Here is a 20,993-nt window from a genome sequence, read left to right on the forward strand (position 1 = left end):
CATGTGTAAACACAAACTATTTAAATCAATAATAGAATCTGGAACTCTGAGAATTGAAAGGGACCATAAAGGAGGATCTGTTTCCATCTCCCATGCAGGGCTCAACTCCTCTTTACAACATTCCCGTCGTCTTGAGCCTGGACCACTGCAGGTGTTTTCTAAGCACTCTGCCATCAGCCGTTGTCTCTTTCCCGTCTGTTCTTCATGCCAGGATGGTTTTTCCAAAACAGAAATTTGCTCCTGTGCATCACCTGCTCGCATCCTCCCCATCAAACTAAAACCTACAATGCTGCAGAGGCAGGTGATGGCTGCTGGAGCAATGGTCCAGCTGTCGCCTCCCTCTGCAGCCTTAATCTTGCCCACCTGCTGTTCTTGATCTAGCTGTGGTTACCTTTTATCAGTTCCTTGTACTCGTGATGCCTCTTCCTGCCACAGGGCCTTTGCATATGCTTGTTCCTTTATGTGGAATGCTTTTCCCTACCCTCTTTGCTTGGTTAACTTTTATTCATTCTTTGGATCTTGATAGTCACTTCCTCAGGGATGTGCTTTCTGACCTCCCTGATCAGATCACAGGACTATGGATCTTTCATCTGTAACATTTTTCATTTGAAAAATGCTGGTGTCCATATCTCCCATAGAACTGTGAGTTCCATGAAGCTGGAGACCATGTATGTTTTTCCTTAAGACGTTGCTTAACCCAGTGTCTGGCATACAACAGGCATTTGCAGATGGAAGGTAGAAAAGGAGGGAGGGAAGAAAGGAAGGAAGGAAAGGTGAGATGAGATGAATGAACCTAAAATATGCACTTTGGGGAATTTCTAATGGTGGAGAATTCACTGACTTTAACCCAGCTCATTTGGTTTTCAGTAGTTTTAATAATTAGGGAAATGTTCTGTTATTATTAAGTTCTAATCTCTCTCTCTATACCTTCTTCCCACTGTCCCTAGTTCTGTCCCTGGAGCACTAAATAACACATCCAGTTTCTTTTTCACATGTTTTAGGGAGATTGTGGTTTCTTGAATCAGTCTTTTCAAATGTTTACTGACATAATTAATACCTGCTATAACAGTGAAGGGTAGGTAAACTGATACCCCAGGGTCAATGACAGGCACAGACATGTCTTTGAAGACCTTAGTTTTATCTTGGATCAGTCATTTGAATTTTGCATTCTACTGAAGAACGTATATTTATCTTTATATATGAATATGTTTCCCCTAAATCTTTAAATAAAATTGATACTTTGGAATGATATGTGTGTTAGTCCATTTTCATGCTGCTGTAAAGACATACCCGAGACTGGGTAATTTATAAAGGAAAGAGGTTTAATTGACTCACCGATCAGCATGGCTGGGGAGGCCTCAGGAAACTTACAATTATGGTGGAAGGTGAAGGGGAAGCAAGGCACCTTCTTCACAAGGTGGCAGGAAGGTAAAGTGCTGAGTGAAGTGGGGAGAGCCCCTTATAAAACCAGATCTCGTGAGAACTCACTCACTATCCTGAGAACAGCGTGGAGGAAACTGCCCCAATGATTCAAGGACCTCGACCTGGTCTTTCCCTTGACATGTGGGGATTATGAGGATTACAATTCCAGATGAGATTTGGGTGGAGACACAAAGCCTAGCCATATCAATATGCTTTTTCAGTCATGAAGTTTTGAGTACCACCAGGGATCTCCTCACTCCAGTGTGCAAATGGGGAGTCTCCCTTTATTAACCGTTTTCCTTTTTATAATGTAAAACACCTCCAAAAAGATCATGTATTAGCACATATCAGTTTCTTAATGTTTTTCTTAAGATGTGACACTCAGAAATCATCCCAGCTGACCAGGTATGCGCTGAGTAGGGCAGAGAATGGTGAACCTGATCCCCTTGAAAATCAACTAATTTTTAAAAATTCAACCTATAATGGTGGTTATCTCTGGGGAGAAGAAAGACAGAGGGAACCCAGAGAGATACCAGGGACAGGGCTCTAAAAATATTGACTCTGTTAAGCTAAGAGGCACATGAGTGTTCATTTCATATAGATATTATTTTCTAAGTATAGATACTTCCATATAGATATTTTACGTGTAGATATTATTTTCTAAGTATGAACTATTCTTCTAGTTAAAGAGTAAAAAAAATTAATGTAACCTAAGGATTTGTCATTTCCTTGCCGGCCTATATTTCCCTTCTAGTTCATAAGGAACTCTAGTCAACTCTGCCTACAGATAGCATAGGCTATTCTTAAAGGGAAGTGCCCCCGTCCTGTTCCTGTCTAGGTAATTTTTGGACTAAGGGCAAGCCTTTCTGTTTAATCCTAATATATGTCTTCCTTTAGTAATAATTTCAGTCTGTTGACATGTCTTTGAAACATGTTTTTCTGAAATTCTTCAAATCAGTTCTTCTCAATTTGGCATCATTTGGTAATTCAGTGAACATGCTTTCTCCCTTGGCTTTATGTGGATCATTGAGCATTTGTTTTTAAGTCAGTCATTTCTGAGGTTAAATGTTTCTGAGAAATATCCCAAACATATTGCAACAGTCAAATATGTTTGAGAAATATTGGCTAAACAAAGTTTAATTAAACCATCCAATATCCTATTTATTAATTTTTTACTATATACCTCTTATGTTTTCTTGACTATGAGAGTTTTCTGAGCCTTTATTTACATGATGATGGGAATATGCCCACATAAATTCCAAATCTACTCTGGTATCACTTTCTGAATAGGTTAGGGTAAGGTAGATTATGTTTCAATGACAACCTCCAAATTGCAGTGACATAAAATAGCAAAGGCTAACTTCTTGCTCGTGCTACCTATATATCCTTTGTCAGCAGAGTCCATAGGGGATGCAGGCTGGTGAACCAGCAAACACTTTGAACATTGCTACTTTCTTCTTTCTCTTCTTTCTTTGCCTCCTCCTTCTGTTTTTCAGTAGCAACTTCCTGAACTATGTTGCTAGGTTTTGTTTCTTTTTGTTTTGTTTTGCTATGGAGAAAGAAAGTTCTGGAGAGTCTTCCTCCAGCACTTAAATGTTCTAGCCCAGAAGTGACACTTGTCATTTCTGCTTACAAACTCATTGGCTGGAACTAGTTACATGGCCCCCATCAACCACAGAAGTATCCAAGACGTTCAGTCCTCCCATGGGCTTAGAAGTGGGAGAGCCAGAAAGATATGGTCAGCATCATTAATGACTTTCACATGTGAATCTCAAGTACTTCTGAAGATTGTTCATAGAAACTTTTCTTCATGAGACATTTGGAATACTGTGCTTCATAGGAGCTATCTTGGGAAACACTAGTTTCTAGTCTGGAAAACAACAAGGTCCAGTAGAAGCAAATCCACTAGAGACTGTCATTCTTCACTTTAGCATGGAGTTTTCCATCAGTCTCTCTTGGCCGTGGTCATTCAGTCAGTTACAGATCCCTTGGTATTAGCCCCCATTCCTCCATCCTGTTTGCAGAATTTTTGTTGTGTGTGTGTGAAAGAGTTTGCAAAACTTCCTGCTGAAAGCAAAAGCTGCTCAGCCTGTAGCATCCTTTTCCTGAGTTACAAGGCTATATAACTGAAACAAGATGAATTTGTTTTGATTCTTGAATTCATGAGTTGGACTCATGGTTGAATCCATTTAAACAAAGGTACAAAAGAAGAAATCCTACACAGATTTCACCTGACATCCACATAAAAGTGGATTCTAAAGTTTAACTGAAAAATACAAAAATGCAAAAGTACCTTATACAGATGTTATATTTACCCATATAAGTAACCAGATAAGACTGCATGCAAAGTGTGAAATTGAGGCTATCTAGGAGATAAGCAACATGAACAGGGAGGATTGAGGCATGAAAGCAGCATCCACCTTCTGTGTAAAATTGCAAGTGTCTGAGGGGGGAATACCTCCTTAGGCTGCATGTGGTAACATAGAAACACAATTTCCATTGCAAACCATGAAGCAGTTCCTAAGGAGGGCATGCATTTTAATGAAATACTATGCAGACTTTAGTGTCTTGGAGCTATATATGCATTTAATATTAGAAATACCACTTATTTCTATTTGAGGTGGGCCAGTGGAGGCCAGAGGGAGCTTTGGCTCTTTAGAAAGCACCCCAGTGATCCTGATCTGGTGATCAGGAGACAGTCAGGCTGAGCTGGGCATATGATTACGGCCTGCCTAGGAGATGGAGTTGGTTTCTCTTATAAAATCAAGTCAACAAACCTGATGTAGTATTGGCTTATACCCTGATGAGTTCTAAAAATGATGTAAGGCCAATTTCTTGGGTATCCGTAAATCCCAAGAATGGGGAATTTTAAAAACAAGAAAAGGAAGAATGAGAAAGGAATTTTTCAGAATATTGCCTAATTCAGAGTGAAATTCTAGCTTTCCAAGAGTTGTTTCCTCACCTCCTTTTTAGCGGAGGTCACCAGCTTATGCCCTGCCTCCTTGTCTGTCTGCCTGTGGGGCCACACATGAGTGTTGATAGTTCTGGCCTCTGCAGGTGCTTATAGTGACACCAGGCCCTGTGAGAAGTGTCTCCTTCCTGGTTTTTCTTTCTGAAATAGCCTAATCTGAAAGAAAATCTCCTTTGCTATTTGACATGGCATGAATGCTAGCACCTGGAATCCTTTTAAATCCAGGAGGATAAATATGTTTCATTGGAGCCATCTTTCCAAACGCAGACAACCTCAAATATTTCATATGAGATGCCTCAGGGTCCTAAAAAAGATTCGTGCTTGAATACACAGTTCTTCTTTAGTTTCGTGCATTTTGGTTTCCTGGATGAGGTTATTTTGGTGTCATTGGCCATGGCAGTTGACCACATTCCGCTTTGCAAGGTTCACAGTCCATGCCTTGTAGGTGGTACCAAAACAATTTTTTAATACACAAGTATTTTCCACATCTTTCCTTAAGCATCACTTCATCAGAAACTGCTTCCCACCAACCCTGCCCTGTAGGTTCACTGCAACATTTTCCTACTTGATATTATGTAATTTGTTGTTTGACTGTTTCCTGAGGCTTCTGTGATGGGTCCGGGCAGAGCCTGTCTTGCACACACTTTTGTCTCCAGCACCTGACCACAGCAGGCACTTCATGAGCATCCAACACCTGACGGCCTGATATTTTGTTTCACAGGAACAGACAATCTACAGATGAATGTCACCCGGACTCCAGAGTCATTTCCTCCCGGGAAATTGTTACCAATTTCACCAACATGGCCTTTCACAGAAGTCAAGTCTTCCTCAGCAGCAGACAGAATCAAGACTGTGCTGGGACAGTCCTCTGACAACACAAGCTTGCCACAGTCAGCCCGAACCCCTGCGTCCAAGACACACCACAGAACTAGGGCTCACGCAGACTTCTCTTCTTCCCTTTACCAAGGAAGCGAACATAGCGCCTCCCTCGAACCTTCCAAGGATTCTACCGAGTCCCTGGTCCAACCGGGGCCTAAAGGGGGACAAGAAGCAGCCGATGTGTCAGGTTTGCCTCTCACCAGCATGCTCCCCTCGTTGTCCACAGTCCCATCAGGGACATCCTTCAGTGCTGTCCCCCCATCCCAGCCAGTATGGGCAGGGACTTCCTCCATTTCAAAGCATCCCCCAAGGTCAGACATTCCCCCACTCCTCCCTCCACCTCCATCCTCTTCATTGGCTCCTGACTCACCTCATTCCATCATCTCTGAGCCAGCAGAGCAATCCCCCAAAGTGCTGTTAGTTCCCCAAACAGCTCCAGCCGACCCCTCTTCAGGTCAGAACATAGCTAATCCCCTAATCCCATTTTCTGATGAAATGGACCACACTCCATCCCAAAATGCCCAGGATCTCTTAGGCATCCCTCATCTAGGTGTTTCTGGATCCTCAACAAAATGGCATTCCGAGCTGTCCCCAACAGAGGGTCCCCATTCAGCCGGCTCATCCACACCTGGGTTTTTGAGCCCCATGGCAGAACTGTCCCATCCGTCTCCCTCTCCCCCAGCACTTGGAAGTCTTCTTCAGCTTCCAGATGGAAGCCCCTCATGGTCAATGTTGGAAGTGGCTTCAGGTCCTGCATCCACCCAGCAGATGAAAGCTGGGGTGCCTGGAAGAGTGCACAATGGGGTGTCTTTGCCAACTTTTAAGAATACAGAAACAGCGACCCATGAGGCTGAGCCTCCACTTTTCCAGACTGCAGAATCAGGGGCCATAGAAATGACCAGCAGAAAGCTAGCCTCTGCCACTGCAAATGACTCTGCTAACCCGCTGCATTTGTCAGCAGCTCCAGAGAATTCCAGAGGGCCCGCCCTTTCGGCAGAACACACCTCTTCTTTGGTGCCTTCTCTGCATATCACCACACTGGGTCAAAAGCAAGCCATCCTTTCTGGGGCGGTTCCCGCATCACCATCAACTGGGACAGCCGACTTTCCCTCCATACTTACTTTCCTCCAGCCCACAGAGAATCATGCCTCCCCATCTCCTGTGCCAGAAATGCCCACTCTTCCAGCAGAGGGCAGTGATGGGTCCCCTCCTGCAACTAGAGACTTGCTCCTCTCAAGCAAAGTTCCTAATCTTTCCACATCTTGGACATTTCCCCGGTGGAAAAAGGACAGTGTGACAGCCATTTTAGGGAAAAATGAAGAGGCAAATGTGACGATTCCTCTCCAGGCCTTTCCAAGGAAAGAGGTTTTGAGTCTTCACACTGTAAATGGATTTGTCTCTGATTTCAGCACAGGTAGTGTCTCATCTCCCATCATTACAGCACCAAGGATGAATCCCCTTCCTTCAGGATCACCTCTACCTTCCATACTCTCCATACAAGCCACCCAGACTGTTTTCCCATCTCTTGGCTTTTCCAGCACCAGGCCAGAGGCTTATGCAGCTGCTGTGGACCATTCTGGGTTGCCAGCTTCAGCTTCCAAACAGGTGAGAGCATCGCCCTCCTCCATGGATGTATATGATTCCTCAACAATAGGAGACATGAAAAAGCCAGCAACCACAGATGTTTTCTGGAGTTCTCTTTCAGCAGAAACTGGATCTCTTTCCACAGAATCAATAATATCTGGCTTGCAGCAGCAAACAAATTATGATTTAAATGGACACACAATTAGCACCACAAGTTGGGAAACTCATTTAGCTCCAACAGCTCCTCCCAATGGTTTAACTTCAGCTGCCGATGCCATAAAATCTCAGGATTTCAAAGATACTGCTGGGCATTCAGTGACTGCAGAAGGGTTTAGCATTCAGGATCTAGTCCTCGGTACAAGCATTGAGCAGCCTGTGCAACAGTCAGACATGACCATGGTTGGAAGCCATATAGACCTCTGGCCCACAAGCAATAACAACCATTCCAGAGACTTCCAAACAGCTGAAGTTGCATATTACTCACCCACAACTCAACATTCCGTGTCTCATCCTCAGCTACAGGTGCCCAACCAGCCAGCACATCCTCTTTTGCTAACCTCACCAGGACCAACTTCTACAGGTAGCTTGCAGGAAATGCTTTCAGATGGAACAGATACAGGTTCTGAAATTTCCAGTGACATCAATTCATCACCTGAGAGAAATGCTTCCACACCATTCCAGAACATCTTGAGATATCACTCTGCTGCTGAATCTTCTATATCGACCAGTGTCTTTCCCAGGACCTCCTCCAGAGTGCTGCGGGCTTCTCAGCACCCCAAGAAATGGACAGGTGCAGCCACTAATGCAGGTAGTTTGTTTTCCGGTACCCCCAAAACAGGCATGACTGCTTTTGTGGTCAAAGCATCTTCAAGCTCAACGCAGATACCAGCTTTGCTCTGAAGGAGCTCATACCCCCTATCAGGAATGAGTTAGTAGCCCCAAGTAGTCACCTCATTGATCCTGTGCCCACCTGAGCTTTCGAAACTATTCACAATGTAAGCATCCTTGCTATCAACCATAGCTGTGCTGTAAGTGGCATTCTTGTTATGGTTAATCAACTTTATGAGCCTAGAATTGTTTTGCCTAAGTTCTGTCCGCTGCAAGCCCAGATTGCAGAGACTTCACCCTAGCAAATCCATAAGTTACATCCATTCATCATCAGAACAAGTGACATGTGCATTCCAAGCCAATGACAAACTTTGTTTTTTCTCTCTTTACAGCGGACACAGTATCATCTAAGGTAGAGCCAACAGCAGCAGCTGCCGTCACATTGTTTCTGAGGAAATCAAGTCCACCTGCACTGTCTGCAGCCCTGGTTGCTAAGGGCACCAGCAGCAGCCCTTTGGCCGTGGCCTCAGGACCAGCTAAGAGCAGTTTGATGACTACTCTTGCTAAAAATGTCACAAACAAGGCCGCATCTGGCCCAAAGAGGACACCAGGGGCAGTCCATACAGCCTTCCCATTCACACCAACCTACATGTATGCAAGAACAGGACATACCACGAGCACACATACAGCCATGCAAGGAAACATGGGCACTGCCTCTGGCCTGTTGTCTACAACTTACCTCCCCAGGAAACCACAAGCCATGCACACCGGCCTCCCAAACCCCACCAACCCGGAGATGCCCAGAGCATCCACGCCACGCCCACTGACAGTCACGGCCGCGCTGACATCCATTACAGCCTCAGTGAAGGCCACCCGGTTGCCACCATTGCGAGCAGAAAACACAGATGCTGTCCTTCCTGCTGCATCGGCTGCAGTGGTCACGACTGGCAAAATGGCATCCAACCTGGAGTGTCAGATGTCCAGTAAGCTCCTGGTGAAGACAGGTATGAGACCACTGTTCTGATCTGAAAGCAGCAAGCCTGGCCTCAGAGATGTAACAATAATGTTTATTTTAGATCAGTGGTCCTCAACCAGGGGAGATTTTTCCACCCTCCCCCAGGGACATTTGGCTATGTCTGGAGACATTTTTGGTTGTTATGCTTGATGGCTGGAGATACTACTAAAATCTGGTGGGATAGAGACTGGGGATACTGCTCAACATCTTAAAATGCACAGAACAGCCCCAACAACAAAGATTTATCCAGCCTAAAACATCCATAGGGCCAAAGTTGAGAAACCATGACCTTTAGCAAGTGTTAGAGGAGAGAGGGCCTGATGTGGCATGGATTCTAGTCCTAGGATCAGTCCTGATATCAGAAGTCCCAGGAAACCACGGTTCTGCCAGTGGGTCTAAGAATGCAAAGGTACCATTTTGCATCAGTGATGTCTCACATGAATGAATGATGTGGTTTGTAAAATACAACATCTTGGGAAGTGCTACAGAGTTCAGAAAGGCTTTTGTCATGCATTTTTTCAATTAGCCGATAGCAAAAGCACAGCTTCTGCACACTATGTGGGAGCCCAGGATTTCTTTTGATGTTAGAAAGACTTTCTTGAAAAAGTGGGATGGGCAGCACCAGAATTGCGAGCAAGGATGGAATGCTGTCTTTTAAGCCCCCATTCCCCAGCTGTAGCAAAGCAGGCCTAGAATGCATGGAGAGCTTTTAATAGTGTGGCAATGTTTGCTATAAAAAAAAATTAGACAAATTATTTGAAAGAGCATGCCAATGTTGAATGCTCACATCCTGCCTTCCTCCTCACCCCACAAAGAATTAAACGAAATTATATCTTGAGACATATCCTATTCTAAAATGGGAAATTGTGAAATTAGGCATAGCAAAAATTACAGTATCTCTCTCTGTTTCTCAAGAAATTATACCATCTGGGTTTCCACTCTCTGTCCCCACTCCATTCCACTCTCCTCTGGGTGGCAGGCAGCCCTGGCCCCTCAGAGGCAGAAGTTGGAAACATTCTCTTCTCTGTCTTCTTCCCAGCCCCCCACCAACCCAGCTACATCTAATCAATCACCAGTTCCTTTCACTTCTACCTCCTGGATACCCCTTCTCTCCATCCTATTTCACACTGCCACTTCCCTAGTTCACACTGTCATCATCACTCACCTAAATTTATGTAACAACAGCCACATTTATCTCTCTGCCTTTAGAGTCCCACCTCTTCAATCTGTTCTCCAGTCTGTAGTCAAGAACCTTCTAAAATGCATTCCTTTGCTTAAAACTCATTTCCCATTGCCCTTAGGACCAAGCTTAAACTTGTATATACAGTAGTCCCCTCTTATCTGCAGGGGATCTATTCCAAGACCCCCAGTAGATGCCTGAAACTGCAGGTAGTACCAACCCCTATATCAACTATGAATTTTCCTACTCATACATACCTATGATAAAGCTTAATTTATAAGTTAGGTGCAGTCAAGGTCAACAACAACCAGTAATAAAATAGAACAAGTATAACAATAGACTGTAATAAAAGTGATGTGAATGTGGTCTTTCTTTCCCTCTCTTTGACTCTCTCTCTCAAAATATCTTATTTTACCATACTCACCTATTTTCAGACTGTGGTTGACTGCAGTAAATAAAACCATGGAAAGAACACTGTGGCTAAGAGGGAACTGCTGTATACTGAAATATTTTGCTTCTTTCCCCTGCGCCTTTGCGCTTGGTATTCCCTCTGCTAAGAGTGGGTGAGGGCAATCTCTTCCCCCTTGTCAGATTTCACTCTTGTGATCCTTCAGAACTTAGCTGAAGCATCAGTTCCTATGGAATTTTTCCCTGATCCCCATCCCTTTACCAAACTCAGGGCTGGGTGCTCCTCCTAGGAGCTCTGGCAGCGTCCTAGGCTTCCCTTCAAATAATACCTGTCACATTCAGTCCCAAATACCTGTTCTCTGTCCTTTGTCTCCATCCCACCTGCGAGGTGGGGATGGCACCTTCCTGATCCGGGGTTGTTTGAGGCTGCAGCACCGAGCTCAGGGCCTGCACCTAAGGAGGCTGTCCATGAACGTTGTTGCAGGAATCTCATCGCATGCACTGTCGAGCCGGCTTTCAAAGTCAGAGGCAGCATCTGTCAGAAATGAAACGCCACCAGCATACCAGCTCTCTCTCTACTCGGATCACACAAATGGCTAGGGCCTTCTTTCCTTAGGACTAGCGGGACCCACAGAGCTACCACCCCAGCGCACCCCCTCAATGATGGCCCAGTGCTTACCAGCTCTGCCCAGAACTTGCAGAAGGTGGTGGTTGGGAGGAGCAGAGGGCAAGTGAATGATGAGGTTTGCTGCCTTGCCTGATTGCCATGCTTCTATTTTACCCCACAGTTCTCTTTCTCACCCAAAGGAGAGTGCAGATCAGTGAATCCTTGAAGTTCAGTATCGCCAAAGGGCTCACACAGGCATTGCGGAAGGCTTTCCACCAGAACGATGTCTCAGCTCACGTAAGTGCTTTGCTTTGTAACCAAGCTAATCCATCACAGTCTGGCTCTTGGGTCTAGAATATGTTTAGATTGTTTTCCTCCTTTCTAGAGATCATAACAACACTGGCCAGAAGTAGAATCTGTCTTCACTTTGGCAACTAGCTAATGTGTAGTGGCTTGAGAAAAAGGTCAAATTTTGAGATGGAAAATGAAGACTAATTGCTTTATGTCTAGATTTATTTTTAAAGATTGGATATATTGGCCAGGTGGGTGCCTCACACCTGTAATCCTAACACTTTGGGAGGCCGAGGCAGGTGATCACTTGGGATCTCAGGAGTTTGAGACCGGTCTGGGCAACATGATGAAACCCCGTCTCTACTAAAAATACAAAAATTAGCTGGGCGTGGTGGCAGGTGCCTGTAATCCCAGCTACTCGGGAGGCTGAGACAGGAGAATCGCTTGAATCCGGGATGTGGAGGTTGCAGTGAGCTGAGATCATGCCGCTGCACTCCAGCCTGGGTGACAGAGCGAGTCTCTGCCTCAAAAATAAACAAACAAACAGACAAGCCTGGATATATTGTTTTAAACCATCCCATTATCCCATCGTTTGGGGAAAATATTTACATTGTTCATGTAATTTTCTAGAAAACTCTCCATTTTTTTCCCCTTGTTTTCATCACTATCGTAAACAGTGATTTATTTCTGGACATTTAAAAATTACCCTGACTTGTAAATCAAGTCCGACTTTGCTTAAATTGCCCACTGCAGACAGGGAAGTAACATTTTTTCTTTTAATGCCAAGTACTGTTTAATGAGTGCTGGCTGATTTTGATGTCTTATCCAAGAGATGGAAGCTTCACTTTACATCTTTGGGTTTGATTCCAAGTTTTCAAACAGTAAATGCAGTTGGCAGTCAGTAGACTCTCATTTGCGCCACTAAAAACTATTGCTGTGGCTTCTTCTTTTGATGTTCTGTCCTACAGCTGCAGTCAGCTTACTGACCCCCTCCCTCCCATCAACACCAAGGACTAGAAAGGAGATTTGGCACATACTTTATTGATCATTGTCAATCTCTTTTATATATTTCTTAAAAAGAAGAAAAAAGAAATGCATTATATGAGAGGCTTTTATGATTTCTGCACCAGAAACTTTATGGGAAGTTGAAAACGTGAATATTTCCATTTAATTGCCTGATACAATTTTCACTAATCTTCAAACATTCTCAAACTGCTTTTACAGTTTTAGTCTTTGCTGCATATCTTCACAGACCAGTGTGGCAATGAGTATTTTTTTTTATGGACTCTGTTTTAAAAACTTAAGCACATTTTTTTAAAGGGCATTTGATATTACCACCATAAATGGAAATCAAAATCATTTGCCACAAATAAAAGGTGATGGTAAGAATGAGAATAATGGAAACCAAACAGCTTGTTAAATTCAGGCTAGAGGTTGTTGCTTGCAGAAGCCTCTAAGGCTGAGCCCGGTATCCCTTTGTTTGTTTGTTTATTTAAAAAAGGAATTAGCAAGGGTTAGAGAGATGTTAAAAGCAAATATTCACTAAACTGAGACTTATTCCTTGGGGTCATTAGAAGGGTTGAAAGGGAACAACTTTCTCACTGAGTGATTTAGTTGATTTAGTGTTGTCTTGTGCTGTGTCCACGTTCCATGCTGAAATACCTCTTGTTCCACCTAAAATCATCTTGAGCACCATCTTCATGAAAAACTGAGGGGGAGCACACAATGTGGAGGAAGCAAAGTCACACCCATCCTGTTGCAAAATCAGTTGTCTTGCTTCCTTTGGAAAATACACATGGAGATGCAAGAATATGGGGAGAAAGCAGGTGTCAAAAACTTCCTGGCCGGGCACAGTGTTTCATGCCTATAATCCCAACACTTTGGGAGGCCGAGGTGGGAGGGTCACTTGAGGCCAGCAGTTTGAGACCAGCGTGGGCAACATGGTGAGACCTCCATCTCTACAAAACATATGTAAGTTAGCCAGGTATGGTGGCACACACCTGTAGTCCTAGCTACTCAAGAGGCTGAGGTGGGAGAAATGCTTGAGCCCAGGAGGTCAAGGCTGCAGTGAGCTGTGATCATGCCACTGTACTCCAGTCTGGGTGACAGAGCAAGACCCTATCAAAAAAACAAACAAAAAAAAGAAACAAAAAAAAAACACAAAACGAAACCCTGAGTTCTAGTTTTACCAGATGAAAACAGTTCTGGAAATGGATAGTAGTGATAGCTGTACACCATTATGAATGTGTTTAATAGCACTGAACAGCACACTAAAAAATGGTTAATATGGTAGATTGTATATTGTGTGTATTTTACCACAATAAAAACTTGGAAAAAAAGGAGCTGCATACATATACGTATGTGTATATGTTACTCTTTTCTCTGTTTTTCAAATATACAGATTCTATAATAAACATTATATTTAATATATAAAAATCAAAATAAATTTTTAAAAAACCCTGAACTGTAAATATGTAACACCAAGAAAGAAAAAAAGAAAAAATAAGAATAAAATCTAAAGGCTCAAAATCTTGTAGTTGAGACAGAAAGAGCTCAGACCACCAGTGTCCCCTGGGATTCAGCTGTCAGAGAAATTCTCTGGTGCATCCCTGCCTTGGTCTTGAACCAATTTACAAGCCAAGAAGAGTCTGAACAAGTCTTCTCTCTGCTTCTAGAAAGAGGAATTCACTTTACTTACTTCTTGAGCCGTGCCCCAAAGGTTCCCCCACTTAATCTATCATTTCTACCTTTTAATTCTCATAAATGATGAGAAATATAAGAAAGTGATTTTCCCCAGCATTTCATTCACTGAAAATCTCTTTGAACTACTCTCTCCTCCCTACCTTTTTGGTAATAATAATTGATGGTCACAGGATTATACTGAGGCACTTAAAGAATAAAAAAGATGCAGATTTAATTCTATTCCATGAAGGTTTGATGTAAATTATATTTTGTTGTTTTTGTGATATTTTGAGACTTGCCAATCCAAATTATGCTTTATAGGATTGTTAAGAATATTTGTTGAACGAGAACATTCTATTCTCCAGTCTTGTTTCTAACAGCCGTGTTTCTAAGAAATACCAGGAAGAACTTAAAGTGCTGTGGAAATAAACAATGGGTTTTGTGGGTCCATTTGTTTTGTAGGTGGACATTCTGGAATATTCTCATAATGTCACAGTTGGTTATTATGCTACCAAAGGGAGGTTGGTGTATTTGCCTGCTGTGGTGATCGAAATGCTGGGTGTGTATGGAGTCAGCAATGTCACTGCAGACCTGAAGCAACACACCCCACACTTACAGTCTGTGGCAGTACTTGCCTCCCCATGGAATCCCCAGCCTGCAGGCTACTTCCAGCTAAAAACAGGCAAGTGACTCGGAAGGAAGGGATTTTCATCCATTCTTGGGTTCAGGGCAGTACCAAGTGGACACGTGTTTAAAAGCTCCATTGCTAGCTGCTGTGTCATTTTTTAGTCCCTGTGAACCTTCTTCAAAGGGTCCTGCTAATCAAATGTCCAAGTTCCTTGCACATCAGCCTAAACTCTTCCAACCCTAGATTTGTTAGAAATGTTCTATCATAGGAGCTTTCCTTCCCAATTTACAAACTTAGTACTTTTGAGCACCAGGTACTATATTTTATATTTCTTTCTATATTATCAGTGGGTACTAATAATAGTTGAACGTGCAAAAAAAAAAATCTATGGTTTGGAGTAATGGGTTCCAGATGCCACTGAATGAGAATCTCTGAGTTTAGGTCTTCGAATATATTTTTTTCAAACTCTCTGGTGATTTTGGGTCTGCAAAGTTTGTAACCTACAAGAGTGGAGGAACTCTTAAAATCGAAACACTCAATCAACTTAGCAATGGAGGTCAATGATTTTCTTCCCTCCAAAGAAATAGAAGGCATGATCTCTCTTAGATTGTGATTTGTCAGTCTTTGAGCAGATGTCTACATATTCCAATCAAATAAAATCATAAAATCTTTTGCGTTGGAGGGAATCTCTGGTTCGATCGTGCTTTTAATTCTTCTGTGTTATATAATTCATCTTAAGAGCCACTTTCAAAACTACAAGCAAACCTTGTCTGGCCTTATTATTTATTTGCCTAATTCCTCTAATCTAAAATCGTGCTGTTTGATATTATGACCACTGTTAAATCCAAGGAACTGAGACATGGAGCTTTAGTGAGCACTGATTGACTTCTCTCATTCTAGTGCTGCAGTTTGTGAGCCAAGCGGACAACATACAGTCCTGCAAGTTTGCTCAGACAATGGAACAGAGGCTGCAGAAGGCATTCCAGGATGCCGAGAGGAAAGTCCTGAATACCAAAAGCAACTTGACAATTCAGGTAGGGAGGAAGGTGCTTCAGGCTGTGTAGTTGACAGACAACCACAATGCAGAGTCTGGCAAGAAATGACTGGGGTCTTCCCTTTCAGAGCTACCACGTATAAATGTAACTTTGTACTACAGACATTGGTGAGGATGTCTGGGGTATGGCCATGACAGGAGGGATGCTGTGTCACTGTGCACCTATTGTGATTTGGGGTTTTATATTTCTTTCCCCATGGGATGCTTTCTCAGGCCTTTCTATTACATTTATTATTTTGAAAAGTTGAACTAGGCTATACTGTATATGTCAAATGTCTAATATAAAATGAATAAATGAATCAATTCTAAGTAGCTAAGTCACCAAGATTTGCCCATTCTGTGATTTTATGCATTGGCTTATATTCCAGTTGCCTTAGTTTAGACACATGCCAACACACACACACACACACACACACACACACACACACACACACACACTCTCACACACACACTCTCACACACACACTCACACACATACACATGCATTTTATATTGAAGTCTTTACTATGTGCCAGGAACTGTGCTAAGTGTTTTACAAATATTTTCCTACATAATACTTAAGACATCCTTCTGAGGTATTCTTACTCCCATTTCACAGAAGAGAGAACTGAGAGGCTAAGAAACTTCCAGAAGGTCACACGGTAAAGAATGGAAGAAGGACCTGAGTCAATCCACTACACCATACTCACGTTGATGCAGTGTAGAAATGGGGTCCTTAATGAAGCCTGTGTCAAACAACAGAATTCTTTCCCAGGGAAAATCCCTGGGAAATGAATCATGGCATGAGTGAGGAGGAAGTAAGAGATGAGGTTAGAAGCTACAGGAGTCTAAGAGTTAAAGGGTAATGGGAAAGCGTCCCCTGTAGGGGCTGCTTTTACTGGGGGACAGGATTTTAGATGCTCTAAACAGCCCTTTTAAACATTTAAACAGCCCTTTTAAAAATTTTTTAATTATTTGTAGAGATGGAGTCTCCATATATTGCCTAAGCTGGTCTGTAACTCCTGGGCTCAAGCAATTCTCCCTTCACGGCCTCCCCAAGTGCTGGGATTACAGGCATGAACCACCACACCTGGTGCGCTGTATTTTTTTTTTTTTTTTGCAATTACGTAGATATCATCCCACTAAAGACAGATGCTTTTTAATGATACTCATGTAGCCCCCAATTAACTCTTCTTTTCAATGTCTCTGTTTTGACTACTAAACTAAAGCCTTTGTAATTAGACCCAGTGGTTTTAAAATGGACGTTTAGCATAAGTGAATTATCAGCAAAGCCAATATGATGTAGAAAGCATACAATTTAACTTGAGTGAGCAGCTTTCCTGTTCTAGATTCATCCAAAGTGTAGATGGAAGTATCTCATTATGATTTGGTTCATGTTAGACGAAGATCTAAAAATGTGTCACAGACTGAAGATTTATGTAAGGAGTGTGACTCAGCTCTCTTGTGGGAACTCTTTTTCTTTCTGATTGGATTTGTGATCCTCACAGGTGCATGAGCCTAGTTAGATCTTGGCAGCACAGCATACTTTAATTGTATTCAGGAAGCACAGACTTATTGAGTGTCTGCTATTTATCAGGCACTGGGAAGGACACCAAGATAAGCTGCCCTTGGCCTTAAGAAGCCTCCTTGTGTTGTTGTATGGTGGTTGTGGGCCATTAGAGGAAACTTTATAAATCAAGTAACAAACCTTCCTTGGAAAAGATGATAGGAGGTGATTGGAAGATTACATCTAAATAGATTTTAGATGCTCTTGAACATTTAAACGGCTCTTGAAATGAATGGATAATTGGATGAATTGTTTTTTATTAACCCTGTTTCCATTTTTGCCTTGGCTGACAGGAATCCCAGAGCCAAATTTGTTGCCTGGATTTAGTAACCCTCAGGGCCCCTATATTATGCATGGTAACTGCATGCTAACATTCCCTTGGGGCTGTCTTTCACCAGGGCCTGTTTTTGTAATTAATAACTTTTCCTTTTATTGTATAATATATAATTTGTAAGGCACCTTGAATCCTTTGTAGAATAAGACCATGTAAATATTTAATTAATTTGCTCAGATAGTCATTGAAAAATCGACTTAAAAACTTGTATAGGTTTGGTATTAGGGACTAGATTACAGTGGACTCAATTAGGACGTGTTTGGTTGCCAGGGACAGAATCTAAGCTGATGAAGCTTAAGCAAAAAGAGGAAGTGATTGGCTCATGTAACTGAAAGGTTCACACTTATTCATTCCGACACAGTTGTATCCAGGTGATTATTTGATTTCATCAAGCTCTCTCTTCCTGTCTTCGTTGGCTTTGCTCTGCACTGGCATTGTCCGTGGCTCCCACGGGGTGGCCGCTCACAACCCCAGGTTTGTCTCATCCTTGTTGCTCACAGTCTTGTGGAACCAAAGTGCCTTTCCTGGTGTCATTCCAGTAAAATTCCTGGGATTAGCTCTCATTGAACCTACTGTGCCCTTTCTGGGCCAAGGAGGTTAAATGTCCCAATGAAGTAGGCCTAACTACTCCTGAAACTTGGGTGGGGCAGCCCCATCCAGAACACATGAGCAAAGAGGAGAAATGGTTCCCTGAGGAAAATTGTGATGCTATCAAGAAGGGAGGATGGATGCTGGGTAGGCAAACAACAGCTTTCTGTTCCATCAGCCTATAGGTCTTCTTAGCTAAATGAATCATGGCATGAGTGAGGGGTAAGTAAGAGATGAGGTTAGAGGCTACAGGAATCTAAGAGTTAAAGAGTGACAGGAAAGTGTTCCCTGTAGGGACTGCTTCTATTGGGGGACAGGGCATGAATTTCAGGGACCAGTGCCATGACTTTGAACCCGTAGGCCTCTTATTTTTGGAGCTAGCCTTAAGTATACATCAAGAATGACCTCACTTTTCTTACCTATAAAAAATTAGTATATTAAAGAAAACAAATAAATGGAAAGACTTCCTGTGCTTATGGATTGGGAGACTTTATATTGATTGTTACTACCCAAAGGAATCTGAAGATTTAATGTAATTGCTATCAAAATCCCAGTGACTGTTTTTCACAGAAATAGAAAAATTAGCCCTAAAATTCCCATGGAATCTCAAGGGGCTTTGAGTAGCCAAAGCAATCTTGAAAAGGAAGAACAAAGTTGGAGGTCCCATACTTCCTGATTTCAAACCTTACTACAAAGCTATGATAATCAAAACAATGTAGTGCTGGCATAAAGGCAGACATCTAGACAAATGGAATAGAAGAGAGAGCCCAGAAATAAACCCTCTTGTATATGGTCAAATGTCTTTTGACAGAGGTGCCAAGGCTATTCAATGGGGAAAGGACAGTCTTTTTAACACATTAGGAAAACTGAATATTCACATGTGATCCCAAAAGAATGAAGTTGGATCCTTACTTAACACCATCTACCAAAAGTAACTCCAAATGGATCAAAGATCTAAATGTAATATCTAAAACTATAGGACTTTTATGGGAAAACATAGGGGAAAAACTTCATGACACACAGTATTTGGCAATGATTTGTTGGACATGACACTGGCAAACAAAAGAAAAAGTAGGCAAATTAGACTTCATCAAAATTAAAAACTTCTGTGCATCAAAAAACACTACCAGCAGAGTGAAAAAGCAATTCATAGAATAAATGAAAAATATTTGCAAATCATATATCTGGTAAGTAGTTAATATTCAGAATATATAGAGAATATACCTACAACTCAATAATAAAAAAAAACAAATCCAATTAAGAAATGAGCAAAGGACTTGAATAGACATTTCTCCAAAAAAGATATACAGATGACTTAAGCACATGACAAGATGCTCTACGTCACTAATCATTAAAGAAATGCAAATCAAAACCATGAGATACCTATTCACATCTATTAGGATGGCTATTCTCAAAAAAATGGAAAATACTAAGTGCTGGTGATGATGTGGAGAAATTGGAACCCTAATGCATTGCTAGTGGGAATGTCAAATAATGCATCCCCCGTGGAAGGCAGCATGGTGGTTTCTTAAATAACTAAACATAGAATTACCATATGGTTCAGCACTTTCATTTCTCATTATATACCAAAAAGAATTAAAAGTAGGGACTCAAACAGGTATTTATACGCCCATGTTCATAGTAGCATTATTCACAACAGCCAAAAGGTGGAAGCAACCCATGTGTCCGTTAATGAATGAGTGGATAATCAAATGGCATATATACATACAATGGAATATTCTTCAGCCTTTAAAAATGAAGGAAATAATGGATGATTGGAATGCAGAAAAATTTTAAAAAGGAAATTCTGATGCATGCTACAACAGGGATGAACCTTGCGGACGTTTTGCTAAGTGAAATAAGCCAGCCACAAAAGGACAAATACTATATGATTTCTCTTATAAAAGGTATCTAGAATTGTCAAATTAATAAGTGATTCCACTTATAAGAGGTATCTAGAAAGTAGAATGGTGGCTGCCAGGGGCTGTGAGGAGGGAGAAATTAGGAGCTGTTTAGTGGGTATACAGTTTCTGTTTGGGATGATAAAGAGGTTCTAAAGATGGATGGTGGTGATGGTTGTCCGACAGTGTGAATGCACTTAATGCCACTGAACTATATACTTAAAATGGTTAAATTTTATATGTGTGTTTTACCACAATAAAAAAATAATTATAACTTAACTGGTCAAGTATAGTATATACAGAGGCACCCACATTGCAAACTTTGTAGGCTTCCTCGGGCTCCAGTGGGATTTGGGTTTTTGTTTCATTTTGTTTTAGAGGCAGGGTCTGGCTTTGTCTCCCAGGCTGGGGTGCAGTGGCACAATCATGGCTCACTGCAGCCTCAGACTCCTGGGCTCAGGTGATCCTCCTGCCTCAGCCTCCCAAGCAGCTGGGACTAAAGGCATGCAACATCATGCTTGGCAATTTTTTTCTATTTTTTGTAGAGACAGGATTTTGCCATATTGCCCAGGCTGGCCTTGAACTCCTGGGCTCAAGTGATCCATCTGCCTCGGCTTCCCAAAGTGCTGGGATTGCTGGCATGAGCCACCACACCCAGCCATGATTTGGTTTTGTTGAGAGGTAAAAATAGAATGTTCACAATAGAGATAAAGATTGAAAAGTTTTTTTTTTTTTGTAGTTATTATTTTTTTAGGTGGCCGTATGGTGAAGTTTTTTTAATTGTTCAGAAAGAAATGCCTTTCTTTTTGGTACCTTGGGAAAGAATATGCCTAGCCACAGGTATTCATGCCTTGGGGAAGAGGCTAAACCACATTCCAAAAATACTTCCAGAGAAGAGAGTCAGAGTTGAACGGACATACTGATTCAGTGTATTGTTAGTCATGGGAATATAGGCTCTGGATTAAACAATTAAAAAGGGACCAGTTATGGTGGCTCACAATTGTAATGCCAGTACTTTGGGAGGCTGGGGTGGGTGGATCATTTGAGCCCAGGAATTTGAGACTAGCCTGGGCAA

At 42.1% G+C, this 20,993-nt stretch overlaps 1 protein-coding gene across 4 annotated transcripts in view; it reads left to right on the forward strand.

The window, feature by feature from the left end:
- KIAA1549L (KIAA1549 like) overlaps positions 1–20,993 on the forward strand; it is a 294,948-nt gene that overhangs the window by 161,646 nt on the left and 112,309 nt on the right. For 3 of the 4 annotated variants that reach the window (XM_019037520.4, XM_055356549.2, XM_019037521.4), the window contains exons 2-6: positions 5,115–7,664; positions 8,077–8,688; positions 11,076–11,191; positions 14,330–14,549; positions 15,396–15,529. In XM_019037520.4, coding sequence (XP_018893065.4) covers positions 5,115–7,664; positions 8,077–8,688; positions 11,076–11,191; positions 14,330–14,549; positions 15,396–15,529 — 3,632 coding nt within the window. The remainder of the gene's footprint in view (positions 1–5,114; positions 7,665–8,076; positions 8,689–11,075; positions 11,192–14,329; positions 14,550–15,395; positions 15,530–20,993) is intronic. The other variant, XM_055356550.2, reaches the window with a different exon arrangement.

Source organism: Gorilla gorilla, chromosome 9, assembly GCF_029281585.2.
Source record: "Gorilla gorilla gorilla isolate KB3781 chromosome 9, NHGRI_mGorGor1-v2.1_pri, whole genome shotgun sequence".
In the NCBI taxonomy this organism is placed as follows: Eukaryota; Metazoa; Chordata; class Mammalia; order Primates; family Hominidae; genus Gorilla; species Gorilla gorilla.